The 18,821-nt window shown below is 30.1% G+C and overlaps 2 protein-coding genes and 1 long non-coding RNA gene across 4 annotated transcripts; 1 reads left to right on the forward strand and 2 right to left on the reverse strand.

Annotated features, from left to right (window-relative positions):
• Positions 1–2,911: 2,911 nt before the first annotated feature.
• Positions 2,912–10,280, reverse strand: Np (Notopleural). The gene is made up of 10 exons (XM_035087540.1): positions 10,186–10,280; positions 7,037–8,302; positions 6,691–6,960; positions 5,352–5,489; positions 4,981–5,142; positions 4,610–4,686; positions 4,120–4,220; positions 3,760–4,031; positions 3,514–3,668; positions 2,912–3,433 (listed from the first exon to the last, which is right to left on the reverse strand). Exons 1-10 carry the CDS (start codon positions 10,256–10,258, stop codon positions 3,269–3,271), a joined length of 2,679 nt encoding a protein of 892 aa, XP_034943431.1. The 5' UTR covers positions 10,259–10,280; the 3' UTR covers positions 2,912–3,268.
• LOC118069430 (uncharacterized) lies at positions 10,141–12,295 on the forward strand. Of its 2 annotated transcripts, XR_004690626.1 has the most exons (4): positions 10,141–10,544; positions 10,722–10,877; positions 10,974–11,148; positions 11,222–12,295. It is a non-coding gene; the product is annotated as an uncharacterized lncRNA (long non-coding RNA). The 2 variants fall into 2 exon arrangements; XR_004690625.1 differs by having other exon boundaries at positions 10,974–12,295.
• Positions 12,296–13,538: 1,243 nt separating this feature from the next.
• Positions 13,539–18,494, reverse strand: LOC118069433 (uncharacterized). The gene is made up of 5 exons (XM_035087548.1): positions 18,470–18,494; positions 17,680–18,330; positions 16,348–16,914; positions 13,662–16,233; positions 13,539–13,548 (listed from the first exon to the last, which is right to left on the reverse strand). The coding sequence occupies exons 1-5, from the start codon at positions 18,492–18,494 to the stop codon at positions 13,539–13,541; spliced, it is 3,825 nt and encodes a 1,274-aa protein (XP_034943439.1).
• Positions 18,495–18,821: the final 327 nt, after the last annotated feature.

The following is an 18,821-nucleotide window of genomic DNA, read 5'->3' on the forward strand; positions in this document are numbered from 1 at the left end:
AAATGTCTATCCCTGAATAAAACTATAACATCATGAAATCATAAAATTATTTTATTTTTAGTATAAAATTTAATTTTTATTTTATCTAAGAAATTTTTATAAATTCTTTGAAATAGCTTTCTATTCTATCATTTTTAGAATTTTAAAAATATTTATAAATAAAATATTCTACTTTTAAACATTAAAATTAAATATTTGATCTTTCGTTAATTTTTAAAAATTTTTTATTCTATTTTATGATGTTTTAAAATGTTTCAACTATTCTTTACTACCTTTGTCATTTAAAAAAAAAAAAATCTACTGCTTTAGTACAAATTTTTTTCTGTCTCCACTAACTTTTAACGATTGTTCTCGGATGAAATGTCAAAGGTGAAATAACTTTATGGTGCAAACTGTTGAAATCTAACACTATGAATTTTTATATTTTTTTAATTAAAAAAAAAAAAAAAAATGTCCAATCTAAAATTTTTTAACAAGTACCTTTTTATAATGCTTATCAATAAAAAAAAATTGAATAATAAAACATAAATGATAAAATGATGTTATATTATTTGCATAATTTAAATAAAATAAATAATTGATGTCATGTATCGATTATTTCATTAGAAAGTGTCTATGTCAAATAGCTTTATTACTAGTGCACTGATATTCAATTTTCTATTTTACATTATTTTTATCTTCCCAAACATGAAGCAATTTATTATAGCGTTCAATTGATTTTTGTGGGCAAAATAGTGTCGCAAAGTCGACTGCTACTTTCACCAAAGCTACTTAACCCGGTCCAGTAACATCCATAGACCGTCACACCCGTAATTTTCATAGCATTTTTTTTTAATCTCTTATTATAAAGTTATTTTTTTTATTATATTGTAATCAGGAATATTCTTTACATGTACGTGGAACGTGATACCACTGATATTAGAAGGAAATCATGTATTTTATCTTATTAATCCTAGTTGTATTGAGAGACACGTATCTCTTATTTCTTCTTAAAGGCCGGATGTCAAACAGAATGGAAGAAGGAGTTGAAAAAATAACCGGGTCGTCTCTCTTCCACCATGATTTCTAGGTCAAAACAATTATTTTTTGCAGAATACTCTCGACAATAAAAAAAATTCTATTGAAGTTTATATTAACTATTTTAATGATCTGAACACTAAGTTGATTTCTGGTGATTTTTATTATTCTTTTTCCAATCTTTAAGTCGGTAAACGAGCCAATAAATGAGATGCTGTTGATGAAGTCATCTTCGTAATGAATTTTGACGTTATTGAATAGCAACATAAATTTATTTTATATTTTATATACTATCAATTATGCTGCAGCCCATGAATATTTAAATTGACTTCATTGCTAGTTCATAGTTAACGATATTTTAATACATGGTTTTCTATCATGTACTGGAGGTGTGTTTAAAATATTTCTAATGGCAAATAAAATATATGTATACCTAGATTGTCAATATTATTACATATTTACATTCTGGTACACCAAAAGAATTTTCTCTTCAAAGAGTAAATAAAGTTGAATTGAGTGTATTTATTGCAAATAACCAGTGGGCGGATTGAATCTCTATCAATAATATTTTTTTATTATTGTTTAAAAACTTGCATAGAATATTTTTCAGTATTTTCCGTTTTTTTTTAGAAGCTAAAAAAATTTAATTATTTTAGCAATAAAGTGACATGATAGATAAACAGAAGAACATCCTAGAGATAGATTTGATAATTTTATCAGCTTAGATTTTAATTATTTAATAGTTTAACATCTGAGCTTTATTTTCATCACATTAAATCAGAGTGTTCATTGAAAAGCCATTTGAATATTATTTTATGTTCTTTTGTGGCAGTAAACTGCTTCAGCACTTTAATTAACATTCATACAATCTCTAACAATGCATAGCAAGGATATGTTTAAATCTGGTGAATGATATTTAAAACTTTTTTTTTATACTATAGAATGTTTTCAAATTCTATAACGACAGAAACATTTGTCATTTTGTTTTTATTAAAAATAATACAAAAGGCTTTCTTCTCATTCATTATTCAATAAATGAAGTTTCAATTTCAGCTTCTGTAATTATTAAAACTGTCAAAACAATGTATTCTGATCTGGAATTGACTCTATTGATTTTTAAATTAAAGAAAAAAAGATTTTTAATATTTCTTTAACAATGGATAGAGTAAAAAAAATATATATCTAAATAATTATTTGTTGCTAAAAGTTGATTTTTATTTTTAAGTATAAATGTAAAAATTTTAAATACAATATTTAAGGACTACAATTATTATGTACAACATTTGCGATAATTGGACAGCAAATAAAACTTAAATTAATTGATATATAAAATAATCTATTTATCAATTGTTCTATATTTTTTTATTTAACATTTTTTATATTTATTTTTAATAAATTATGAGTCATTAATTCTCAAATTCATTCTTCATAAATTAATACTAGATTTTTCGTTAATAAATACGTTGATATCACTGATAATTGATCGACATAATGAGCCTATATGCAATGATTTTCTTATTTATTAATAAAGTTTCTTTCATTATTACTTCTTTTATTTCACTGAGCTCATATCCTATCATTCATCAAGTAGATTTAAAGCTGAATGTTCAGAATATTCATTGCTAAATATCATTAATTGTTGTCATACACGGAAAAAAACACTCATTCACAACCTGTTTTAACAATAATCAATACACTCAACAATAATATAATAATATCAGTAATAATAATAATTCCGAAAAAGTATTGCACAAATATTTTTTGTTTATTTTATGTGAATTTTAATTTTATTTAAATCAATTTAATTAATGAGAATTAAAAAATAAAATTCATTATTAATTGAATTGATAATTAGAAATTGTCAAATCCTAATCATTATTGTTGTTCGAAAAAATATTCAATTTGAACTTGAATGTTTCATTTTATCATTATGATTGTTTTTATACAAATTTAAATACTATAATAATACATATTATTATTTATTACTATAATACATATTTATACTATTATTACAAAAAAGCAATACCCTGTCTCTGCAACAGGATAAGTTTTCGTACGGTTTCAGGATAATCCCGTTTTTGCTACACAAAAATTCTGCCCCTATCACAGGATAATCCTGTTACTGCCACAGGATTTGCTTTGTTGCAGTAACAGAACAATGTTTTGTGCCTGCAATAGGGCAGTTACCTTACTACCACTAAGCAGTCCTGTTGCAGGCACAGTTTTTTTTCCGTGTACATTCGTTCATTTTTTAAAATTGGAGAATTTGGGTAATCCACTCTCTAAACTCCGAAATTCTTGTGTACACGCCCGGTTGATTGGGTTCCGCACATCCAATACCCCAACTGATGACTCCAGCTAGGATCCACCGTTTATCTCGTGGTCTCTGGATCACCATTGGACCTCCGCTGTCACCCTGATTGATAAAATTTAATTTTAATTTAAAATAAATCACTAGATTATTTTTTAATTATTTTGAATTAACAAGATACTTACTTCACAAGAGTCAAAACCACCTTTCCTCCAACCAGCACAAATGAATATATGAGGAATTCGTTCATCATATCCAGCATTTTTATACATCGATTCACACATAGTGTTATTGATGACTGGTACTGGAACTTCTTGAAGGACTGATGGAAGTGGTCCATCTGAAAAACATTTTCATTAGAGTTAAAAAAATTACATGGCATAAAATAATTTTGTAAAATAATATTTTATATTATTCTTTCATTTCTATACCTTCATAGAGTCTTCCCCAACCAGTAACATAAGCAGTATGACCAACATATCCCTCATCATCATCTGGTAAGCAAATTGGTAGCAGATTCGGTTGAAAAGGTAAAAGTGGCTCGTAAAATCGAAGGAGAGCAAGATCATACTCGAAAGTCCTTGGATCAAACTGCGGATGACTTGCTACTATTTGAACTCTTCTTTCTTGAAAACCATATGGTTCATCTTCATTTGCTAAATCATGCTCTCCCATACGAAGAAGAAGGTCGCTTGGTGGAACACTGAAAAATTATTATTCATTATATTATCCTTGTTCTAGTTTTTTATTTTATATAATTGTAATGATAGTAATAACAGATAAATACGTACTTTTCAACGCAATGAGCTGCTGTTATTGCCCAATTTTCATTCAACAAAGCTGCACCGCATTTGTGAAGGAATGCGGAAGTTCTCCATTGCCTCAAGGAAATCTAGAAAGCAAATTATTTTTCATTTATTACCAGTTAACTTTATAGTCATTAGAAGTAAAATAGTTTAATTTCTCTCATTTTTCATACATAAATTAATTTTATAGGTCCAATAAAGTATTACTTCAATTTTCTCTCTATTATTAATAAATCAAACGTATCATGCAGAAAATTTTGCATTTTCTAATAAGAAATATCTAGAACATGCTATTAATCATTTTGTTATTAAATAAATTATAATTTAGGTTTCTCTACACAATTTTTTAATCATAACATCATTATTGGTTGAATTTTTAATAAAATTAATAAACTCAAAGTTTTGTTTTATGTATTCAAAGGTACTAACAATTTTTTTTATCAATTAAAAACCTTTTATTGTGTTTAATTTATACCTGCCAAGGCCAACGTCCAAAAGAACTGCTTTCTCCACCAACAATTCGTGATTCCGGAATCATTCGTCGTCCACAAACTGCAAGAATAAGAAAAGTTGTATTTATTCCTTTCCAAACATTTAGATCTACAATCGCCATATTGGAGAACAAGCTAAGTATTAAATACAACTGACTGGATCTACCAGTCCTTCCTTCCTTGCCTCGTTCTCTTTATCTTCCTTTTCTTCTTCTACTTGATGCCTTCAACTTTTTTTGCTTCATCTTTTTTTTTATTTTATTCTTCCTTCCAGACCAAGATCCTTGTGAATCAAACCTATCCTACATACTTCAACATCAGCTGATAAAAAGCAAATAAATTAATTTATACCAACCTTGTCTATAGTCGGACATATTGAGTGGTCTGAACTCCTCTGGAGGTACTGTACTTGTTTGTAGACTAGGATAAATCGAGCTTGAAGGTGTTGAAACCACAGTCGGTACAGTTGGCTTCATTGTCGATAGACGTTCTGTTGTTGAAGCAGGTGTTGAAGGTTCTGAACATTAGAAAAAAATAATTAAGCTTTTTTTTCAATTCAAGATCCTCAATGTAAACAAATGAAAAATCTGTTGCATCATCATGAAAAGCAGATGTAATATGAGAACCTTAAACTATTCAAAGTTACAAAATTTCAATACAAGTGTTAAAACGTAATCTGAAATTAATGATTCGGAAAAAGAGATCATGCAAGATAAGATGGTTTACCTGTAGGTGGAGGCAATTTGGTAGGTTTTGATTCTGTAACTGGTTCTTCTTGGATACCTGGCTTCATCGTGCTGGGTGATTGAATCATTACCCATCCATCAGGTGTTGTTAGAGGAGACCATTGTGTTTGAGTTATTTCTGGAAAATTTTTTATTTTAATTAATGGTTTCTATTTCTATAGTTAATTTACTACATATTCTAACAATTATTGTATGATTTATCAAATTAATATCAATCATTAAATCTCAAGAAAAGCATCTTAATTTGAGTTTAGCTATTGAAAAAATTTATAACTGAAACACGCATCAATAACTTCAACGAAAAATATTGAATCATCATTTTGCTGGTTGATTGATTATTTGAGATATGATTTTTATCATTATATCAGATAAAAAAATTTAACCTTACAATTGCTCATGATTCAACATAATGATAATTACTCAGTATTGAGGAAGTGTCGATCAATTAAAAATCATTCATGAGAGTCAATGAACTTATAAAAAATTATCAGATGGAAGAAATCGAATGTCAAGACTTTTCCTTGATGTAAGAATCATGAAAGACTTTTATCTATTATGTAAATTTAACTTTCGATTTTCCAGAACGAGTTTTTTTTTTCGTTTTCAATTCAAAAGTCATTATTTTTTTTTTTTAAGAATCCAAATTATTTAATACAATCTCGAAAGTCGATCTATCCTATTTGGAAGGAAGACACTTTTTAATTTCAATTTCTATGAAACTACCTTAACTTTAAACAAAGTGATATTTTTTTTTTATCTAAACTAAGATCATCACCAATAAGAGATTTTTCCATTGTTGTAATCATAAATTATATCATTTTTTATCTAACATTTAAAAATCATTAGCAGTTAGTTTTTTTTTAAAAAAAAATTCATCTTTCTTATTTTAAAATAATTTCATATTTTTTATCTTAAAAAAACTTAATAGAATTTACTCCATAATTAGTACAATTATCACATGTAAAAAATGTGTTTATAAAGCAATAAAAAATCTCTACCGTTCTCTTTATAGGTCTTTAAGTCATGTATTGAAAAAAAGTTTGTTCGAGATTTGAGATTAAAATGATCTCCATAAAATCTAGTTTGGATTTTTATCGATACGGTTAAGTAAATTACGGTAATAAAATACCATACATCTCAAGAATTAACTGTGAATCATATGAATGATAGCGAGAGGTTCAGGATTCCAACAGAACAGGAAGTAGATTACGGTGGACTTTAAAACCGTTACGATGCCTGCCGCGTCTCAGCAGAATATTATCTTGATATTAACCAAGACCAACCACTGATTGACCTACATACCGCACTTGTAGACTCACCTTCTGGTTCTTGGGTTGTTGTTGATGTCGATGATGGTGTTCGTGTCGTTTCATCATCAGAGTTGGAACTCCAAGTTATCAGCCCTGGTGTTACAGAACTTGGCACTTCTGTTGTTGTTGATGTTGTTGTCGTTGTTGTTGGTTTACTCGTAGTAGTCGTAGTAGTAGTAGTAGTTTTAACTGTCTGTGTTGATAACCAAGTCGTATAGGCAATACTTGAAGAACTTGGAACACTTGTTGATGTTGATGCAGCTGTCGTACTTGTTGATGCTAATAGAAAAATAATAGATATTAAAATTGAAATAAACATGATCAAATGAATCACGATAAGATATTTGATTTATACCTGTAGTTGGTTTTGAAGGTTTCGTAGGTTTCCCTGGTTTTCCAGTTGGTCTAGGCTTTGAAGTTGGTTTAACACTTGTCGTAGTTGGTTTTGGTTTTTCCGTACTCTGAATTGTCGTCCAAGTAGCTGGCTTTATCGGCTTTGTGCTAGTTTCGATAGTTTGTGATGAGGGTTTTGGTTTTGGCGTTGATGTAATCAATGGTTTTACACTTGTTGGCCTTGGTGTTATCGTAAATCGACTTGTACTACTCAGAGTAGTTGTACTACTTTCCGAAATCGGCTTTTTAATAACTGTCACTGTTGTACCACTACTACTATTACTACTTAAACTTGGTTTCGTTGGCTTAGTCACTGGAGTTGATGTATAATTAGTCGTTCCAGTTGTTAGGATATTTGATCCTGTACTTGTATGAGGTTTTGGTGTTGTCGAAGGTTTTCTATGAGGACTTGTTGGTTTTTTAGTGTATGTAGAAGAAGTGATAATGGGTCTTTTAGTTCCCACTGTCAATGGTTTCGTCGTTGTCGTTGTCAATTTTGAAACGGTTGCTGAATATTTATTTGTCGTTGATATTTTTTGAGTATTCGCAGTAGGTTTTGATGTTGTCAAAATTTTTTGTGTCGTTGTCGTAGGAGCTTTCGTTGTCGTCCGTCGAGTAGTTGTCGCTTGAGTGGTTGTCGTAACATTTCTTGGTGGAAATCGAGTAGCAGGTGGATTTCTATCATCAACTGAACTGGAACTGATGGGAGGCTTAACGAAAGAAGTCGTTTCGGTACGTTTTGTGGTAGATTCAGTAACCGTCGTGACCTTTTGATATTGAGTTGATGATGTTGAAGCATATGAGCTACTAGGTGTATTTGCAGCTGGTCGATGACTGTCTTGAACTGTTTGGAAGGTAGAAAATTCTACAGGCCGTTGTGTAGTCGTGTAAGGAGTGCTGATGATAGGCTTTCTAGTCAGTGATGTTGATGACAATTCAGGAACCTTTTCTGGCTTCGGTTTTACTGAGTAATCTGGTATATCATTGCTTTCAATCGGTTTGCCCGTTGGTGCAAATGTCGTTGAAGGAAGGTCATCTATTGTATTGTCTTGCGGAGACACTTCAGCTTCGTCATTAAGTTTGCAGCAGCTCCCGAAGTAAAACCTGTCTAGACAGGTACCAAGATGCGTTCCATTTGCCTTCACACAGTCAAAAGCAAACATGCAAACCCCCGTTTCACCAGTCCTCACTGACACGCATGGCAAGTGTCTGATGTTTCTTGAATTAACTTTAGAAAAAAAAATTTCTTTATTAGTTTTGAAATAATTCACTATTATCAGATATAATTGTATCTATTTTTTTTTTCAAACAAAATGATAAAAACAACTGAAAAATTAATCCGGTTATCTACAATTTGTCTTCAATTGATTGAACTTTGATTCAAAAATTTTTAAGTATTTCTTGAATAGTTTGATTATGATCTGAGATATTTGTCTAATCTTAAAAATATCAACTTCTCAAGTTGATGCTTATTTCTAGAAAAAATTAAGTAGCTTATTATTATGGTTTATACAATGGCTTTTACTCCACATCAATACTGAGAAAAAAATGTCGGTACTCAAAAAAATGTTTAATTTAATTAATAAAAAGTATTTGAAATATTTGCAATACACATTTTATTGAATTTCACGAAATGTCTTTGGTTCAAGATTATGATAGGTTTGAATACAAGTGGCATTAGATTAATTCTTACTTTCGGAGACGCCATGGATCATAAGAAAAAAATGAACAATCCAATGAAACATTAGAAATTTAGATTAAGCACAATAAAAATGTATTTTGATCAATGAATTATTTGTTTATTATTTTACATAACCAATAAAACTGAATCTATAAGAATGTTTTGAATTTATTAGTTAAAAAAAATATTACTTGTTAATAGTAAATTGTTTTGTAATAATTGTCAGGCATTTATTGAATTGATTGCATTGATTTTCAGATATCGGAGTACCTGTTTCGTTGCAGGTAGACGTGAGTTAGTTGTTGAGGAATGCATAGGGCGCGTTTCGGTCATCAAGAAACAAAAATCAAGGGGAGAGGAAGTCGTGGAGCAAACTGAGATTATGAAGGAATCCAAGCGGGAAACAAGCTGTTACATTAGGCTATGACTGTGACCTACATCGAACAACTAACGTTTACACATTGAAGGCTAACGGGACTTAGTGACGGCGCCTTCGTATTGATGTTTACTCTTTCCTGACTCTTTGGATAGTCCACCTTATACACAAATTTTCGCATGACAGTTCAACTGCTTACATCGTAATTCGTGACTCATCATCATTTAACTGACCCGAAAAAATATCTAAGGTATGTCTTTTTATGCTAATTTATTTAATTATGTTAATGACACAATTGACTATTTACGGTAAAGTTTAAGTGGTTAATTTAATTGCAGTTTTATCCGATTCAAAATGATTTCCTCCATTTTATCTGTCATTCCATTTTATTGACAATAATTTCCACTGGAATTATTTTTTTATTGAAAATCAGCAGTGATTTTTACTGTAATTTTATTTAATATCTTTTTTTTTTATCCAAAGAATAAAACTTGAAAATAATATTATTAAAATTTAATACAATCTATTAAAAGGAATCATTAATTAGCTTTTAATAAATATTAAATAATGTTTAAATGTGTTTTTCTAGCAAAAATAGATGCCGATTGTTCATGGAAAACAACTAAAAGGATTTCAAGTTCAAAATGATGATGAAAAAATGACTAGCGTTGATCAGTGTTTTGAAATGAGGACAATAAGATGAATAAAATAAAAATGCAAGTGTCGTTGACCGAATGCAACCTAGATGAGCGCAAATCCACTGACCAGTCCGCCCACGATTGATAATATATAAGACAGGGTCAATGTCGTGCGTTTTCCTTCCGTCTTTACTTTTCTTTTGTGCTTTCTCGCTGCTGCTTTCACGCAACGGTAACGTGATTCATTATTTAATTAGTTAACATCTATTACCGTCAATTAATTAATTATCAAAATAACTTTTCATTAATTAATTGACCATTGTATCAATCGTAAAAAATTCAAATATCATTAAGAATCTTTCTTTACAGTAATCTATTATCTCAGATTATAGGTTATTATTTAAGGTTATATTTACCATTTGGTGAAATGTGTGAAAAATACATAGGCGTTGCAGAAATGGTGTTTAGTATGATGTTGATGACTATCATGCATATCCAAACATTTCTATAACTGGCCATCTGGAATAAATCAAAAGTCAAATGAAAATCACAAGTTTTTGTGCAAACAATTCATTGTTTAATAATTCTACTGTCTTGAGAAATTTCTCACGAGTCTGTTAGTCCTAAAGGCTTATACATTAACTTTTAATGTCAGCAAAAACACGCAAATAAAGTACATAAACCATCATGGTAATGACAGGGAAGCATTTTTCACGAAATAAGACAATTTATTCAACAAGCAAAAAATATGGAATATTTCCATTGTAAATAATAGGTATTATCTGTTGAAATGAAACATAATAATTTTTTTCATTAAATCATAAGAAAAAATTTAAATTATTTTAATAGTGAGAAAAAAGGATTATTTATTCAAATTATATAAAAAATAATGTAAAAGTTATTTGCTTTTTTGCTTTAAAAATTAATTCATTGTTTTATTCTTTTTTTCTAGAACTGTAAACAAATTTTTTTCAATTGTTGGTGTATAGTTTGTAGAGGATATTGTTGACGAAAGTGCGTACACCTTTGGTATTACATGTGTCACTCGTATCATAACGGTATTGAGCCACTTTCGTTTGAAGCCGGTGGATCGTCCCCACATGTGCGGGTATGATAGAGGTTCCAACTAAAATATTTTTATGATATTCATATGATTACTATCCATATTACTACTGTTACAATCATTGTTTGTTCCGTAATCTAGAATGTTTGCTAAGAGACAACTTTGAATTGCTGTCAATACTCGTATAGTGTGTAATATGTCATCAGTTGGTGGTTTTTGTGAAAGTTGGACTCGAGAATCAACTCGTACGAGGGTACCGCTATTCGTGAGTCGCGATGGACTGGATTTTCCAGGGATTATTATTATTCATGAACAAGTAAAAATATATTTAATTCCTTGGCTATAAAAGAAACAAAAATAACAACCAAAACTGTTATTAACGTTGATAGGAATCTGGTGAGAATCATAATAAAATTGAATGAGTTGCAGCAATCATTAAAATTGATTATCCACATTAAATAATAAATAGTAATCAAGAAACAATTTTGAATAAGGAATTTAACAATAACTAAAAATTATTTATACATTTAAAAAATAGAAAATTTATTGTTGTCATTGTTCAATGATCCAATCGAGGATGGAACTGATCTACTATTGTTCATTGATTGAAAGTCTATTAAAAAATGAATGAATTTTGTAGCAGTAATAATGGAACGTAACCATCATCCACCAATCATCATCAACACAATGAAGATATTTAAACAGAAGTTTGAAAAAATATTTTAAAAAATTCTCACCTTAATAACAAATTTATATCCAAGGATTGATCGCTAATTGTCGATTAATTAACAGACACAGATCACTATATTTGAAAGTAAAATGAAAGATGAATTTTCGTCCATTAGCCGAGTGCACAACGATGATAAATAGTCACGACCGCGAGACAAGAGACGCGCACTTGAAGAGGTAAAGGTTCACGCGAGTCTTCAAGGACGATGATAATGAATTCCGATGATAATAAACGAAAGGCGGAGCGCTCTTGTTCTTCAACCGCCCTGCGCTCCTTTCTTAGTTGCTCTAGTCCTTTGGCTTTGGCATCGGCGGCCGGGGACTCACCAACAACATCGGGATCCACAGGTCTCTCTTGGTGAAGCCCTCTAGGCGCGATCGGTAGACGTCTAGAGTCCCGAAAGTATCTTCGCTCTGGTATGTCGTTGGACAAGCTCCACCGTGCACACCATAAGTATAGCGTTTGAGTCTTGGTGGTGGCAATGACCGTTCTCTCAACTCCCCACCATCATTCTTCTTCCTCCAGCACGACCTCAAGAACACAGACCTCGCTATATCGTTCCTCCTATTCGCGGATTATTGCCACAGTTGCAAATAATGCAACTATGCCAATATTCTTATTAGCCGACACCAATTTGAAGGCAGCTTTTAAACAAAGACTGTTATTAGATCATCGATTATCTACGATTATCTCGGATCAATGATTGAAAACTTCATGAATATTAAAAGCTACTTAAAACCTGTAGTCATGTTTACTATTTTTTCACTTTCTGATTAAGCTTGATATATAACTAATGTCATTAATATAAATTTATATGATCTGATTTTTAATTTAATACCATAATTGATGATGAAATATTTTTTTAGATATTCAGTTAAAAAGGTTGAATAATCAGGAAGGATGATATAATAAATTAATGATAAAAAGATTTTTAAAAAAAAGAAATTTATTTTAATATGTATCTGTTTATAATGATTTTATATGATACAATTTACTTATTTTTTATTTTCAAAAACTTACCACTGTTAAATAAATTTTGGACGCATTAATTATTCCAATATAATTTAAATATTTTAATGGAAGAAACCAAACAATTTTCAAATTAGTTTATAATAATTCTTCATCAAAAATAAATAACTACTAATTTGTAATCTCAAGTATTAGTTAAATGCTTTTTATACTCTCCTTCATGCATTCTACAGATAATTATAATGATATCTAACGACCCTTTTTATTACTATGCCTTCATCTTAACTTTGCAAACAGGTAAACCTCATATTTATTATTTCATTTTCATTCTTACATAAAATATTATAAAAATATAACATTCATAGACGACAACAGAAATACTTAATATCATATTTTTTTCTTATTTTCCAGTATCACCAATTGATTCACGAAGAAAAAGACTTTACCAGCCTACGAATTTTTTGAATTCATCGAATGGTGAATTTTTATCGCTCGGTTCATCATCTTCATAATCATCTTCTACTTCAGTACAACCAGTATAAATTACCGGATCACACATTTGTGTTTTTGGATTCCAGTAATAGTTATTATGACATTCCATAACACGGACTCCGTTACCAACACATTTACAAGCTCTTCGACAATTCTGATGTCTTAAATATACTGTCATCAAATCAAGATATGAATCAGGACATTGACCAATACACTGCGCTTTTTCTTTCAAATTTGCCAGAACAGTTACCAAACCATTTGGATCTTTTGGAAAGCGACTTTTTTCATCAATATCTTTTTTAAGAATCGTAGAAATGTCACCAGAATTCATTTCATCGTTATCATCACCATTTGAAATTGAATCTTCTGGATTGCCAATTGTCAAATCAATTTCTGATCCATTTTTAATACCATTTATTTTTAATAAAATACTATAGAATTTTTTTCCGTCATGACAATCAGGACAGTCTGCTGTTGGTATAAGAATGACATTAGGAGTGAATGTAGAATTTATACTAGTAATTCCTTTGCATCCAGCATTGTCAATATAATCACACTTTTTAAGAGTAGGATTAAAGTGTGAATTAGGTCCACATGACATCACTAATGGTTTTTCCCTCATGCCACATAAGCAGTACTTTTCACATTGTTTATGTGGTACGAAATCCACATGATTATCATCAACGAAAGGTGGACACTCTTCAGCACAGCCTTCAACATACTCTGATAATATTGTTATTGAAGGTTTAGAAATTTTAGTAGAATCATCAAACTCCGTATCTTCACATCTCTTTGTATAATCATTGAAGTATGTACCTGATGGACAAGACTTGACGCTGAGAAAACCAAGATCACATTCACAGTAATTTGCACGATGTTTATGTGGTAATAAATATACATCGTCTGATACACAGACCCCAATGCAATCACTAGTGTTAGATAAAGATATTGGAGACAATATAGAAGTTTTATTGGTATCTGGACATTCTACATATTTTGCCTGGTCACATAGACCTAGATTTGAATTAAAGTATGAATGAACTGGACATGACTTAACTGTAAGACGTCCATTGAAACATTCACAAAACTTTTGACACTGTTTATGCTTCAGAAATATTGCATAATTCATCTTGCTAACTCCTGAGCACTTGCCAATACAGTTTTCTATAATTTCAGGTGATGCAGCTGATGGATCAGATGTTATTGGTCCTGCAGAAATGGTATATTGGTTGTAACATGTAGCGTATTTATACACATCACACGTCTGAAAATAACAATCATAATAAGAATCAAGTGGACAATCTATTACTGTAAGTATTCCTCTATGACATTCACAATACTTTTTACAATTTTTGTGTGGTATTTTTACATACTCATCATAATTTACAGAATTAATACCTGGACAAGTTTCAACACAATTATCATCATTATCAAAATCTGGTGAGGCAGTAATGAATGGAGTTTCAGATGAAGAATTAGATAATAATGATGGATTAGCCACAAACAACGTATGATTTAAACAAGAAGCATTTGATGATGTTAAACACTCGCGCCGGAACCAATCGAATTGATAAGTAAGTGGACATTCTTTCACGTTAATTTCGCCTCGATAACATTCGCAATATTTATTACAATTTTCGTGTGGTAAGTTCACCGCGGTATCATAATTTTTGGATGAAATCTGTGTACAATTTCCAATACAGTTATTTACATCGTTTGTTGGCTGATTGAAGAGAGGTAGTTCTGTGGATGAAGTAGATAATAACGTAGAAAAGAAAGTGAACTGATCACTACCATAACATTCAGCAAAATATTCCAAATCACATATTCGGAAAAACCTATCAAAATTATAATCAGCCGAGCAACTCATGACTCTTATTATATTCCCTTGAAAGCATTCGCAATACTTATTACAATCTCTATGTGATATGTTATAGAAATGGTCATAATAATCCGAATCAATATCTGGACAAGGCTCTACACAGTTATTAAATTCTTCTTTTATTCCAGTTGTTATAAGTGGCGATAGTTTAAGTGGTGATGAAAGTGAATTTGACGGAATAAAGAAATCATTACCATAACATTCAGCATATTTTTTTAAATCACATATTCGGAAAAACCTATCAAAATTGTAATCAGCCGAACATTCAATGACTTTAGTAATATTTCCTTGGAGGCATTCGCAATACTTATTGCAATCTTTATGTGATATGTTATAGAAGTGGTCATAATAATCCGAATTAATATCTGGACAAGGCTCTACACAGTTATTGAATTCCTCTATTATTCCAGTTGTTATTGGTGGAGATGGTTCAGTTGATGATGAAACTGGTTCAGTTGATGTTAGAAGTAAAGAGACATCATCATCGCATTCAACGAATACTAAAAAATCACATTTGCGTAAAAATCTATCAAAATTATAGTCAATGGAGCAAACCATGACTTTTGTCACGTTGCCCTTAAAACATTCGCAATACTTATTGCAATCTCTATGTGATATATTATAATATTGTTCATAATAATTCGAATTAATATCTGGACAAGGCTCTACACAGTTATTAAATTCCTCTATTATTCCAGTTGTTATTGGTAGAGATGATGTAAGTGGTGATGAAAGTGAATTTGACGGAATAAAGATATCATTACCATAACATTCAGCATATTTTTTTAAATCACATATTCGGAAAAACCTATCAAAATTATGATCAGCCGAGCAGCTTATGACTCTTGTTATATTTCCTTGAAGGCATTCGCAATACTTATTACAATCTTTATGTGATATGTTATAAAAATGGTCATAATAATCCGAATTAATATCTGGACATGGCTCTACACAGTTATTGAATTCCTCTATTATTCCAGTTGTTATTGGTGGAGATGGTTCAGTTGATGATGGAACGGGTTCAGTTGATAGTAAAAGTGAAGTTGATGAAAACATTCTAGTAGTTTTACCAGGATAAAAAAGTCTTGTAAGATTAGTACGTTGCGACTTTTCTGTACAAATGCATCTAGCATGATCAGTACTAAAATAGTAAGGTCTTGGGCATTTTAAAATAACTATTTTTCCATTTCTACAAAGACAAAATTTATGACGGTCTTTGTGTGGAACCAAAGCATTATATCTTGGACATTGAGTTTGACAACCTTTCTTAAGAGCTTTATCAGATGGTGGAATAATGATAGTAGTAGTAGAATTAACTTGATTACAATCTATATCGTTTGATTGACGACATCTCATATCTTTTAAGCTGAATAAAAAATGATGCAGACAATTTTTAATAATTGGATGATTATTTTTACAATGGCAATATTTACTACAATTACGATGAGCTAGATAAACAGTGTGAGATGGATCTTCTAATTCTGGACATGATCCAACACATTCATTATCAGTCATTATTGAAGTAGTATTTGACTTTCTTGTCACTCTTGTTGTATCTGGTCTGATATCAATTGTAATACAACCAGCATCTGCTACAGAAACACAACTGTTGCTTTTTACACTAAAGTGACCGTTTGGACAAGTAAAAACAGTAACTGAATTATTACTACACAAGCAATATTTTTCACAATCATTATGAGCTAAAAAAGCTGACTCATTTTGTGGACATTTTGTTTTACAACCCTGATCAAGAGCATTTGATGAAGCTGTTGTATTACTCGAAGTTTGACACTTTGCTTCAGTTGGATGAGTACAAATTTCATATTCTCGCGACCAATGCTTATTGAAGTGACAGTTAAATACTTCAGGTTGACCAGAAACACATACACAATATTTGTCACATTGCTGATGAGGTAGATATTGGATACTTGGTGATGGAGGAACACATTTTCCAATACAACTTGAGCTTTCAATGACAATGGAATTTACTGCAGCCGTTGAAATAATTGCTAAATTTAAATAAAATTTTGATTAAAAAACCAGAATATTTAAAACTAACATTAATAATTTGTCAACTAATTAATTATAAATTACTGATAGAATCAAAAAATTATCTTTTTGCCATTAAACTTTGACATCATAAAACAAAGATAAGATCTATCTGGTTAATTTTCCAGTGTCTTTTATATTAATCAAATTTTTATCTTATAATTCCAGTATTTTCTGACTTACCCCCAAGTAGCAAGAATCGAAGCATCTCTTACAACAGATGTACTAACACTGATCAATTCTAACTTATGCTTGTTTTCTTCTTTTATTTCATACTATTCATGAACTGCCACCAAATTGAATGATAAAAATTTACTATTTGTACAACTTTATCTATTTCATTTTAGTCGCATTACCAGTGATTCAATCTTTACTTCAATAAATACCGTTAGTTTCACACCTTAATTTAGATAATTCTACTTTTTTATTACTCAAAGTTATCAAAAAGCAGCTTTGATTAGAAACATAAGCTAATTTTAGGATTATGACTGGGTTAAAGAAGGTCAAAATTATTTCACAATTAGAGTCATCAAAAATTTTATTATACTTTATGATATATATCTGATTATTATAAGAGATAAACGCATTAAATTATTTATTGTAGGAATTTTAATTCCAACAAAAAATCACAATTTTATTATAGTTAATTTTATAATTCAACATATTTCATACTTCTGCATTTTTTTTTTTTTACAATCATATTTTTATTGCACCAATTCCAGTACATTTTGCTTGAAAAGGCCAATCACAAACTTGTAATGTAGGATTAAAGTGTAAATTGTCCGGACAGTCCATAACTACAGGTGTTCCCCAATTGCATTTACAAAATTTCTGACAATTTGTATGAGGTAAATGAACTGTCTCTGTTCTAGAGTTCATTAACGGACATGTTCCTATACACTCAGTCATTGAAGATGAATCAGAACGTCTTATTGAATAAGAACTCGATTTTGATCCTATTGTACCAGTTGTAACACATCCAGCTTCTTTTGGAGGTACACAAATCATCTTTGTTTTACTAAAATGAAAACCACTTGGGCATTCTTCAACTGTTGAACTTCCGTCATTACAATGACAGTATTTTGAACAATCTTCATGACCAATTAAAGTTTCACAATCTTTTGGGCAATTAGCTTTACAGCCTTTAGCAATATCATCATAAGGAATACACTTTTTCTCAACATTCGACCAAGTTTCATGCAAACCACAGACTCCAAGTGCAGCGTTAACGTCAGGAGTACATGTACAAAATTTGTCTGATGAACTGTGAGGCACCTGTTTGATTGTAGTAATTGGTCCTAGGGCACGACATTTTCTATCACACTCATTATCTCCAGTAACAACATTGAGGCTTATAGCAGCCGTTAAAATGATCACTAAATTTCAAGTAAAAATTAATATTAATATAGAACTTAAATTTTATCTTAAATAAGTATGATTTTTTAATTTCGTTATTTTCGGGAAGTTATTTAATATATCTCTACTGAAGAGATTCTTTCTTTTCTATATACGTACCTCCAAAAAGCCAGAATTGAAACATTGCTTACAACCAATGTACCTACACTGATAAATTATAATTGAAGTTTCCGCCTGTTTTATATTTTTCACTGTCCCTAGGAGTTACTATATGAAATGATAAAAAAATATTTGATTGAATCATTTTTAAAGTTTATTATCACTTAAATAGAGTAAACTTAATAATCTAGTAAATTAATATTAGAATTATTAGTATAATTACGAGTGAATTTAATAAAAAAAAACTGGCTTTATAATATAATTTAGATAAGTTTATTTCTCTATTTTTATCAATTATTACAAAGAAAAAAATTTTATAGCTTGTAGAAAATAATGATATAAACATAGTTTC

Source organism: Chelonus insularis, unplaced genomic scaffold (assembly GCF_013357705.1).
Source record: "Chelonus insularis isolate UGA/USDA-ARS -01 unplaced genomic scaffold, ASM1335770v1 contig_408_pilon, whole genome shotgun sequence".
NCBI classification, from domain to species: domain Eukaryota; kingdom Metazoa; phylum Arthropoda; class Insecta; order Hymenoptera; family Braconidae; genus Chelonus; species Chelonus insularis.

Coding starts and splice junctions, on each gene's coding strand:
- Np (XM_035087540.1), bottom strand. CDS start 10,258: ATGATAGTCATCAACATCATACTAAACACCATTTCTGCAACGCCTATG. Junction 6,961..7,036: donor ACCTTCAAAACCAACTACAG/GTATAAATCAAA, acceptor TTTTTCTATTAG/CATCAACAAGTACGACAGCT. Junction 4,687..4,980: donor TATGTCCGACTATAGACAAG/GTTGGTATAAAT, acceptor TTATTCTTGCAG/TTTGTGGACGACGAATGATT.
- LOC118069433 (XM_035087548.1), bottom strand. CDS start 18,494: ATGTTTCAATTCTGGCTTTTTGGAG. Junction 18,331..18,469: donor TCAATTCTGGCTTTTTGGAG/GTACGTATATAG, acceptor CTTGAAATTTAG/TGATCATTTTAACGGCTGCT. Junction 16,234..16,347: donor CACTGTTTATCTAGCTCATC/GTAATTGTAGTA, acceptor CAAACGATATAG/ATTGTAATCAAGTTAATTCT.